The sequence below is a fragment of the Diabrotica undecimpunctata genome, chromosome 7, assembly GCF_040954645.1.
Source record: "Diabrotica undecimpunctata isolate CICGRU chromosome 7, icDiaUnde3, whole genome shotgun sequence".
NCBI classification, from domain to species: domain Eukaryota; kingdom Metazoa; phylum Arthropoda; class Insecta; order Coleoptera; family Chrysomelidae; genus Diabrotica; species Diabrotica undecimpunctata.
In genome coordinates, this window is record NC_092809.1 from 111,349,103 (window position 1) to 111,361,391 (window position 12,289).

A 12,289-nucleotide genomic window follows, 5' to 3' on the forward strand; every position below is an offset into this window, starting at 1 on the left:
AGAGATTAATAATTTAGTAAATTTGAAATAATTTAATCTATTCTTTAACTAATAATCTTGGTAATTTGTTACAATTCCACCTTGGTTTGTAGAATGGCAGAATAACTTTTAAAGATAAATAAACAAAAAATTTAAAGTGCCTGACGTTATCTGTCAGTATGTCATGCATTCCGTGTTAGATTGCTATTTATGTATAGCATAGTTTGTATTGTTATTCAATCAGACTCGAATGTCATCTGTCATCATCTGTAAATCTGTCAGAATGTATTCCGTTTTAAATAAAGGCTTTTATTGTTGAAAAAATCGATAATATATTACATTTCTTCAATTACTTGAACACATCTGCTAAGCAACGTGAAATAAATGACACAGTTATTATGACGTACAAAAAATGGTAAGATTGTTCCTTAAATTTCAACAGATGAGATCGAAACTAGTTTTTCTGTAGACAACATTTTATAAAAAATATGTAAAATAATGCTGGGAAGTGGTAATACTTTCAAAATAATTCGATAATAAATACTGATTTTAAGTCTAAGGCCGATGTACCATGGTTTAGCTACGAACTGACAGTTGTAAATTTTAATCTTGTACATATGTAAAGAAACGACAGCAGCACTTTTAGTACCCAGTAGTCAAAATGTGGATTGAATCCAAATAATTTAAACAATGTATCAATTGTATAACCGTAGCTGCCATTAAGTCGTGTACCACTTCCCAAATTAAAATAAAAAGATTAAAAAACAAGTTTTCAAAGTTTTTGGGTATCTATAGATGTAATATTGTTACCGATACCCAGTTTTGACATTAGTTAGGTTTTGAGATTAGGTGAGGGTTCGTGAATAGTGTAATTTAATTTTTAATTCCTAAAAATTACGGGTTAAAAGAGCTAAAGCTATTTTAAAAACGTTTATGTCATATAATAAAAATCTATATAACATCTATTTAAAACTTGACACATTATTAACTCTACATCTAATTAGATACCTCAAACCTCTGAAACAACATTACAGTAATATCTTAAGTACTTCACTATAAAATGGAAAGAATCAATTATTGCTCATCTTGATTGTATACGTAAACTTAGGCCTACCAGGCTTCAATTGTTATATAAATACTCCGTGCAACATTTTCTATATAGTTACATTTAATATAAGACAAGTGTAGAAATTTACCTACGATGTAATTGTAACGTATTAAATATATGTTTCTATTTAATGGGGTTTACATAGCTGTAGAAAAATTTATAGAACAAGCTATTTTTAATATGTTACTATGAATCGTCGAAATATTTGTGAATTTTTCAGATTTTAATGGTAAATTCGGTGGAAAATTTTCTGGAAATTGGACCAAAACCATATATAATTATGTCAGAGTCGGTAACTTCAGTGTGCAGCACTACATTTCAGTGCTTAGATCCGGATATTCATTAATTAATTATAAAAATTATGTTCTGCATATGACAAACGACACTAACAGGTGACAGATGGTTTACAACAAGTGACATGACAGTTGACAATTGGCAGCTAACGTCAGAGTTGCATTACTGGAAGTGGGAGGCGTCAACAATATTTTACAGCAAAATAGTTAAGCTGTAGTCCTTGTGGATTAACAGAAATAAATAAAAATTGTTTGAAAATATAAAATCTCTCATATTTTCGGAAGCAAAAAGATTAAAGCCTGTATATAATAACGGCTTCCGAAATTTGGCTATAAACTACTTCAGAAATGGGTATTGAAGGACGAAATATGATGCAGTAATTAATTCTGGAGTGCAAGATATAGAATAAGAGAGGTCCGTTCTCTTCCGTCCTTAATAATTTGTCGAATGTTGATGAAAATATAATTTACAAATGGCGTCAGTCTCACTGTCTGTCCACAAAAGATTCAAATCTCGGAAAATATACCGCCGGTCTCAAACAAACTTGGCACATAGGTGGATATAATGCCAAAATTTAATTGAAACGAATTTTGATCACGAGGGTGAACCTACGGTATACTGCTATATGCAAAAGACCAAAATTATGCATATTATGAGAAATGAAAGAAGCTTAACTATATTAAAGGAAATTTTGAATTGTAATGGTATAAGGCACGGGGTTTCTCGATTCTGGTGGGTTATTTCACTTATTCAGCCTGTCCTGAGAGGGGTGCCTCCCAGACCGAACCCCAGTGCAAGTATGAAACAACTTTTAAATAGAAGGAAAATTGTTTCTAAGAATGATTAAAAGGTAGTTTTATATGGCATATACATGAACTGGGAATAAAGTAATTTTTGTTTTAAGAATGTTTGACACTGACAATTCTGTCTCGAAAAATCTCCAGTTTATTGACATAACGCATACTTATGTAATTCAAAATATTAATTTATATTGTTACTGAAATGATTGTTCACATTTTCTTGGGCATAAAAATAAACGTTCATATTTGCTCTTTTTTAGTTTAGTTATGAATAAGAACTGATAAGTTTTTATTTTGAAGTTACCATTTAAAATCTCTTACAGCCAGATTTGGAGGAAAGTATTAAAAATAATAAATAGCACATGGGGAGCTGTCAACAGACGAACTTTTCAGATATATATGGTAGTTAATATAAACAAATACAATAAAACAAAAAAGTTACTTAAAATTGACAAAAACAACATAAAATATTTTTTGTGTTAGAATGAAATTTCGACCATTTTCAGCTCAAGTATTCTTATTAGGTAGTAAGTACTTCACGGAAAACATTTAAAATTAAAATCTTAAGTACCATTTTACAATAGTAAGCAAAAACGACCCTAACTGAATAGGGCCTTAAAATGTCGTTATGAATTTTTGGGTAGCAGCATAGTATTTTCTTCGTCCTTAGCGCCCACGATTTGGATATCGTCTACGGGACTCGCCTTTATAGAGCCGTTTACGTCACGGGCGCTGACTCTGTGCGGAGGGCTGGTGTTGCTGTAGTGTGACGGAGTTTTGGGACTCGTCTGGCTCGAGAGGTTAGATAAATTTTCTGGTTTGATTTCTTGGGATCTTCTTGAAGATTTCCGTTTCGGTGTTTGGGAACCGACACTTATGACGTCATCTTCGTCCAATGAATGTAAAAGCTACAAAACAAAAAAAAGATTATTAATGAAAATTATGGAAAATTTATAAAATACACTAAAATATATACATAAAAATCTCGTATAACGGTGTTTGTCCAAGTTAATATTAAAAACCAATGAACCGATTACAATAAAATTTTGTGAAAGTTATTTGTTGGTCCAACTTAGGGGATAGGATATTTTTTATCTCGATGAATGACCCTTATTTTTTTAATTGTAAATTCAAAATGTTTTATACGACTTCACCTCTACAGTTTTAGTTCATTTGTACAGTTCATCCTAGTTATAAAATATCATAAAATGACGTTTACCAAACGTCATTTTATGTTCTTATAACTGTTTTTATAATAAATCGAGAACGACTGAATCGATTTGGCTAATTTTCATTTTGAAATATTTATTTGAAATCGTAGGAAGGTCTAATATCTGAGAAAATAGTAGAAGCAACGTATTTATTTCCCACACAAACAGTTACATTATACTCTTATACAAAATGTTTTATACGACTTTACCTTTACAGTTGTAGTTCATTTACCTTTCATGACGAAAAGCGAAAGACTTTCAAATCGATTTTTCTAGAAAGCGATATATCCTACCGACCTTAAGTAAGAGTAACTTTTAGTACTAGAATACCTGAAAATTTAATAATCTAGTACTACCAAAAAAAGTTGAAAAGAAAAAATGTATGCGTTAAAATAACCGTTGACCTACCAAAACGGATGCATATGACCGGTATTACAGCGTCACTGTGACAGATAATTTTAAATGGGACCTTATGGCAAGTGATACCTCGTTTGAAAGGTATTGGAAATACCTATTCAGTCATAATAATTTTGTTTTAGTTTAAGCTCATTTTGATGAATAAATTAAATAAATACTAAAATTATAGCTTCTCATTTAATTAATAAATATTTAACAACCAGTTCTTATAGTAAGTGTTCAACATATGCTCCATTTACTTCCTATTACAGTAATGCATCCTATTTCTAAACTCTTGCCGTACTCTTTCAAATGTGTCGGGGGAAATTGCCCCACATTCTTCAACAATTCGTTGTTTCAAAATGTCAATACTGTCGGGTGCTATAGCGTAAACTTTAGATATCAAGTATCCCCACAGAAAAAAAATCTAATGATGTGAGGTCCGGTGACTGAGCTGGCCACTCTATCGTACCTCGTCGTCCAATCTATCTACCACGATATTCCTCATCTAGGTAACGTCTTACTACACCATAATGGTGTACAGGAGCACCATCTTGTTGAAACGTTATTTCCAAGTTGCCGAATTCATCTGGATTATCATCCAGAATTTCAAGTATTAACGGTCCAATTGCATTTTGTAACATCTCCAGATACACTTCACCGGTTAAGTTAGTATTGAGAAAAACAGGTTCAACTATGTGGTTTCCCAAAATACCTGCCCAAACATGTTTTTTTTGGAAATTGAGTATGTGTTTCACGAAAGACGTGAGGATTTGTGTCACTCTAATATTACATTGTGTGTTAATATTTTCATTGAGAGAAAAAGTACTTTCGTCACTAAAACAAATTGTTTTTATGTAATCGGGCTGTTGGTTAATTTTATTGGACATATTTTCACAGACTTCTAGTCTTCGGTCGGGGTCATCATCTGAAAGTTGGTGCACAATTTTTAATTTTTATGGATGAAATTTGTTTTCAGCCAACACTCGGTGTACTGTCTTTTGACTGATTCCCTAGATATATGCGACTTGTGCAGTAGAAGAAGTAGGGTCCACTACCATTTCTGAAATTATGTCAAATTTTTTGTCATCACTAATTGTTGGCCGACCAGATCGTTTGACATCTTGAACACTACTTGTTTGTTTAAGCTTCCGAAGAAGCTTCCTCAAATAAGCTCTCGATGTATGCCAATCGGAGTACCTCTTATTAAAAAGACGTTTCGCTGCATGGAAATTATTTCCACATTCACCAATTATTAACATAGCTGCTACTTTGTCGGCTACAGTATGTACCATTCTGTCCTTGTAAAAATTTAAACGTCTCGTTAAACAATAATTAAACTAAATATGTATTAACTAAGAACAACTAACCAAGAGCAACTAACTAAAAACAACTTGACTAAACTAAGCAGAAAAAGAAACTCGATAATGAGCTATAAACACTTTTGCAAACTAAAAACAACTAGAGAATTGACAAACGTCAACTTTTTGACAAATAACCAGAGGCGGAGATTTTAATATTTATTAATTAAATGCGAAACTACAATTTTAGTATTTATTTAATTTATTCATCAAAATGAGCTTAAACTCAAACCATACAATTAGTATGGTTGAATAGGTATTTTAAATACCTTTCAAACGAGGTATTACTTGCCATAAGGTCATATTTAAAATTATCTGTCACAGTGGCGTAACGTCATCTCTGTCACTATTACGTCACTTGTTATGACTAGTTAAGAAGCCTACATCTGTTTATTACCTCCCTCAAAATTATTCCTATTATATCCCTATTATAAGCATAATCGTTCAAAAGATACGAGGGGGGAACGGACTTTTGACTAGCACTGTATATATATATATATATATATATATATATATATATATATATATATATATATATAAAGCACTTTTTAGATCTGGAGTAACCGAATGCAAGAAAAAAAGTATTTTATCATTTAATCTTTCTTGAATAATTGTGGTGTCGAATGTATTAATAAACTTACGACTAATATAATAATAAAATTATGTTTTTAAAATGCCTACCACAAATTCTCATAAATTCCATGTTCACCATGGTCATTTCACGGAAGACGAGGTGGAGGGTTCATTACTTTCAAACTTCAAAATAAAATCGTCGCTAAAACTAGTGTTATGAAGGATCTGGAAAGGATTGGTAACAGGACAAGGTTAATAGCAGTACAATCATTCGTTTTAAATCAACTGTTCTAAAAATCCAAAATTTTATAGTTTCTTTACAATTATTTTCGATTGATGCGTTAATGTATTTTTCCAATTTGGATATGATACATTTTTTTTGTATTACAAAAAACCTATACCCTTTTTAGAACTAAGTAACAAAAATTCGACTAACGAGCAAATGTTTTCTATTAACAATCTTAACACTAATATTTGTTGAGTTCTCCCCAATGGTATTTCTCTAATTTTTTAACCGGCTTAACTTAGCACTTTACACGCACATTACTCTGCATTTGAACCCAAAATATTTACACTGACTCAAAAGGTTTAATTCTCCTAAGTCTTATCACTACTCCATGTTAATTCAGGAGCTGAATAGCCTCCACATTCACATGGTTACGAAGTGTGTTTTGCTTGCTTCTTTGCAAATACTTTCCATCACATCTGCAACTATTTCCATAACTAGGTTTCTGTGTAGGTCGTTATTTCTTACACACCACGGAGCATTTATAATATCCCTTCATACTTTATTCTGGAAAGCTTGAATCATTTTAATGGAGCAAACTGGCATATCCCCAGATGCTTATATATAGATATATATAGATATAGTATTCAGTACTTATTTACACATCAAGAGCTGATTATGTACTGACAGCCATCTAGATTCCTGCCCAAATATTTCTTTTTTTTGCTGGTAAAGTCTACTTGTATTGATCTAGTTTGAGTATGTCATTTCTTATGTTTGCAATTTATTTGTTTTAATTTCATCACCGTCAACAGCTAATATACTTGTGTCATCAGCAAACGTAGAAGTTGTGGTGATGCTTAATACCATGGTATATCGTAGGCAAACAGCAGATAAAGTAATGGAACCAAAACAATACCCTGGAGGTACTTCAGCATTTATTGATACGATTTTAGTAATTGACTATTCTTTAGGAAGAAATAAATTTGGTGTTTGTATTCTAGTCCATCATACCAGACTTTATCAAAAGCGTAGAATATCATGACTGCGCAAGCTGAGACAGTGGTACGGATGTACATCAAATGAACTTTTCAGAGCAGCTGTCTCAAAAGTCCGAATAGCTATGATGATTGCCGACCTCCGCCGCGGAGATGGCACTTGAAGAAGAAGTGTTGGCATGTTTTTATAATGTAGATGCTGTATGCTTCTAATATCAAAAAATAAAGCTTTAGAAAAGTACATTTTGTTTCTATTATGTTATGAATTCTGCAATTTTTGATTTATGTAAAACAAGAATGAGAAAATATTTGTTTATTTGAAGATTAATTACAGTTAATTAGTGAATTTTTTTTGGCAATTACCCTTTGATAGGTTAGGGAATAGATTTGGCAATCGTCAAATCAACAGTTGTCAGATTGCAATAGATGCTTGAAATTAATCTCGAGAGAGACAAATATTTACTCGTTATTGTTTCATATAAATTAAAAATTGCAGAATTCATAAAATAGTATAATCGATATGTACTTTTTAAAAGCTTTCTCTCTTTATATTTGAAGCATACAACAGATGCATTCTAAAAAATCCCAACACTGCCAAACCGAAATATTTTAATTCTTGGTTGACATTTGCGGCTATACAGCTTGTACTTTCGGTGAACTCAACCGTTTTTTGTATTATATGTTTGTGTTAAGTGTGTTAACGTAGATTATATATGTGTGTATTGTGTGTTGCATATGTATTATGTTTAGACTGTAGATGGTACGTCTCCAACTTCCTATTAATCAGCTATTGTTGGTATGTTCTTGTTATTGACTTCTTCTTTTAGTTGGAGATCTGGCGCTCCATAGCCCCCTGAGTCACGCGAATATTTTTCACTGTTTCCGCTCTATAAGTGAGTAACACAAACTGGTCAAAAATTTTCCTTTTGAGGCATAGTTTTAGATGCCACAAATTCGTCTGAACTTTAATATTAATTCTGTATTACCTAAACAATGTGGAACTTCAATAAGTATTGAAATAAACTTACTTTATCGACTTCTTCGTCAAATTGTTGTTGTGTTTGATGCTCTCCTTTCTTGGAACGCTCCATAAGACTAGCTCTCTTGGCGGCTAGATATAAACTTCTTTTGATTTTCAAATAAAGCACTTCTGTACAAGCACGTACTGAATAGTCGGGAATAAAGGTGTGTCGTAGAAGTGAATCGATATTCAGCGATTCCAAACTACCCATAGTGGATGCAGCCACTGAAGGTGATTCTAAAATACACAAAACAATGTTAGAATTCTAGTACATAGAATCTGCTTAAAACTGATCAACAAACCGATAGTCCATTATTTCAATAATATGTAATCTTTACAAGAAATGTAGTTAGATAAAATACTTACCAATACCAACAGTTTGTACCAAAGCCTGAGTACCGAAATAGGTGAACGGTCCTCCTTCAAACATAAGACTTTCTTTACCAACAGTAACTTCTACGCGACCTTCGAGGATGATAACAAAGAAATCAACCGATTTGCCTTGGGAGTAAATGATGTTAGTAGGATCCGTGCGCCATTCCTTGTTCTTCTTGATGTGTACTGCAATGTCCTGTTTCAGAAGACGACGTAAGATTGTCTCAGATATCACATTTGGATGGAAGGGTTCCACACCTAAAACAAGACAGATGCGTCAGGGTAAAAAATCAAATTCAACGTAATTTTGATGATCTTCTGTTACATATATCGCACGTTCCGAAGAAAAGTGTAATAAATCACATTTTTTTCTATCTTCACTTTTCTACAGGAATGGATAGTACATCAAATGCTCTACCTCCGAAGAAAGCCGTAATAATTTAAGTTCAATAGTTATTGCATAGATGGCGAAAGAATCACTATTCTTCGGAACAGGTTCATCGGCATATTCCGATGAAAACAGTAATAAAACGCAGTTATCGTGGTATGCACTGCGGTACTCCGCTGTATTACCGATTAAAAGTGTAATAAGTGTAGTTATTACTGTCTATTTTAGAACTGTTGTAAACTTTAGTTTCGTGTTCTCCCGGTAAAAGTGTAACATTTCGTGTTGCTACTCTTATTATCGAAATATTTGCCAATATTTCCACTTTACGTTCGGCGAAAAGTGTAATATTTGTAGTTATTGCTGTTTAGTTTGGAAGAGTTTACACTTTTATTTCGCGTTTTCCGAGAAATACCATAATATTTCGAGTTGTTACTCTGATCATCGGAATATCTTTCAGTTTTATCACTTGACTTCCGCCGAAAAGTGTGGTATTTTTAGATAATACTATTTTCTTCGGTAAGTTCCGAAAAATCTATTTATTTTATGTATTATAATAATGTAATAATAGTATAGTTCTATTGGAAAAGCACAAATCGTGATTCTTCAATCAGGATATTTTAGTAGCCACAATTTATAGGAATGCGACATCAATGGGGAATTCCCAATTTAAACAAAAGTCCTTACGTAATCAAAGAAGTAGAAAATGGTTACTTAGAAGAAATTAATTTTAAGAAGAAAGCAGAAGAGTACTTGTTATCGTATCCTTATAAAAAGAATACAGGTACTAATGTAGCAAATCTTAATAATAGTGATTCAGACATGACGAAAGATCTTGTGGGAAGTGAATCCCTATGCAGCGACCAAAATAATGGAATTAACGAAATAGAAAATAATTGCAGGGAAGAAATTCCGTTTCAAGAGAAACAAGTAGAGTCATCATCATCGTTTTCTTACTCAAGCAAAAAGGATATAGATCCTGTGTCAAATGCTACTAATACTGATTCTAACGAGACAAAACATTTAGTGAAAAGCGAACATGTGAAAGAAAATGAAGAAGGCTGTTTAGCATTTGAAAATCTTCAAAACGTCATTGATTCCGATGTTGTTGAACAAAATATAGAATCGTTCTAATAGAATAGTATTAAAGATCCAAATTATGATTCTGATTCATCTTCATCAAGCAGTTCGTCATCTTCAACGAATAGCTCTTCATTAAATAGTTCATCTTCATCGAGCTCATCATCTTCCACTAGATCAGCACGTTCACCACGGTGTACAGACTGTGTAGCTAATTCAACTTCAAAACATCGATTAAACTTAGCAGAAGAATCTTCTGCTTCAGTAACTGAGTCAGAATCTAACATCGGACAGTCGAAAGACGTTGAAGAAAAAAAGGCAAGAAAAAGGATTCGTAAAGAAACAGAGTGGATAAAATTAAAAACTAAGATGTTGCGGAATATGGGTAAAAAGTATATGTCATGTTCAAAATCCAAAAAGTTTATACCATCGAGAAACGTACAGGCTGCATGTACTGATAAATGCAGATTCAAATGTAGAGAGAAAATCGAAAAAGATGAGAGGGTGCATATTCTTAATGAGTTTTATATTAACAAAAAAAGAGAATTTATAAATCGAAATATGGAAACTATACAACCAAACTCCAGGTACCAAAATCCTAACAAGAGGCGACTGAATAATGCATTTTATTTCCAAGTGAATCAAAAGAAAATCCGAGTATGTAAACTATTTTTTAAAAAAACTTTAAATATAAATGATAGAACAATTGATACAGTAATAAAAAAGCGCACTTCAGCCGGATCAGTAAGTGAAGACAGAAGAGGAAAGCATGGTAAACATCGTAAAGTAGATTCCAATACAAAAAATGACATCCGAGAACATATTCAGTCAATTCCGAAAATTGAAAACCACTACTTAAGGGCACAGACTACTAGAGATTTTATCGAAGGCGGTAAAAGTGTTGCAGATTTAAAACTTCTTTCTCTCAGACACATTTCAAGGCAGTCGATATTCTCAAAAGACCGCGTGCTAATGCTAAGCGCATTCAAAATTCACCTAATCGAACACAGTTGCCGACATTAAAAAAAGCTTACAATTCGAAACGACAATTGACTGAGAAAAAAAGAGACGACCTACAGTTTTTGGTAAAAAAGGGTATATTCCTAAATATTACCAAGTATTCTATGATTCATTATGTTAAAATATCCATGAAAAATTTAGAAGGAGATAATTTCAGTTTATACAGTGTTTATGTTCTGTTCAAAAACTATTTTCTAATAAAAATCATGATTCCAATACACAGTTGCCGACATTAAAAAAAGCTTACAATTCGAAACGACAATTGACTGAGAAAAAAAGAGACGACCTACAGTTTTTGGTAAAAAAGGGTATATTCCTAAATATTACCAAGTATTCTATGATTCATTATGTTAAAATATCCATGAAAAATTTAGAAGGAGATAATTTCAGTTTATACAGTGTTTATGTTCTGTTCAAAAACTATTTTCTAATAAAAATCATGATTCCAATATGTTGTATCTTTAAATTCTTTTATATAGATTTTAACTATTTTTCAAAGAAAACTGTAACATCCATTTTTTTTTTAAATTACTCTTTATCTCAAAAACCGTTTTGTTTCATAAAAAGATTTAAGTAGATTATGAAATAATAATTTATTTACTCTTTTTTAATGCTATTTGAAAATATATAAATTCACTTCCGGGTTCATCTATTCGAATTTTAAAAATGACAAAAATTGTTTTTGCTCTCCTGAAAAATTTTGTTATTTTGAATTATTACACTTTTCTTAGGAACGTGCGATATGTGAACTAGATTATTAACCCGGCAACTGTATTGTGGGGTGAAAATCACCCACGACGTTCATTAGCGGTTGTTAAAATAGTGGCAAGCTCGCCAGATTCTTAGAATCTAAGAATCTTGCTCTCTAAGAGCAAGAAGTTATCTCGAAGCTTTGGGCTACAGATGGAACAAGAATTGACATTTTCAGGCTAACAATGTCCCTGCAAAGATTTATATTACTTTTATAGCGCCTATGATTCGATAGTATCTTGCTTGTTCGTTCAGAAATTTCTATATTTCGACTTCTAATAGAACTCCTCTTAACACATAAGTCAATCATCATGACATATGCCAGATTGTCTAAAAAATTTATCTTAGCTATTATATTATGTAGATCTATTCGGACTTTGTACTCTTGCTCTAAAGAACGTCCAAGTTCACTAAAACATTTAACATTCCGATTTATTGTTAACTGTTTAACGTCTTTAGCCACATAACGTATTTAGCCTACGAATCTACATCTAGTACAAGCCCTATATAATTTGAAATTATTATATTCCACAATTATTGATGTTACAAAAATGCTAAGATTTTAATAAATATACAATATCAATAATATGTATTGTAATAAACCGAGCCCCTACGATTATGACGTCCATGGAGAGCTCGATGATCCAATTGTCGAACAGCTAGCTTGCAGAAAGTGAAGTATGTTTATATTATTTTGAGACTAATATAAACA

At 32.1% G+C, this 12,289-nt stretch overlaps 1 protein-coding gene across 1 annotated transcript in view; it reads right to left on the bottom strand.

The window, feature by feature from the left end:
• Positions 1 to 284: 284 nt before the first annotated feature.
• Positions 285 to 12,289, bottom strand: part of uex (metal transporter uex) — a 167,242-nt gene continuing 155,237 nt past the window's right edge. Inside the window, exons 9-11 of the mRNA XM_072537983.1 lie at positions 8,334 to 8,600; positions 7,975 to 8,204; positions 285 to 3,089 (exon numbers count right to left, since the gene is read on the bottom strand). Of these exons, the coding sequence (XP_072394084.1) occupies positions 2,808 to 3,089; positions 7,975 to 8,204; positions 8,334 to 8,600 (779 nt within the window). The 3' untranslated portion in view covers positions 285 to 2,807. The remainder of the gene's footprint in view (positions 3,090 to 7,974; positions 8,205 to 8,333; positions 8,601 to 12,289) is intronic.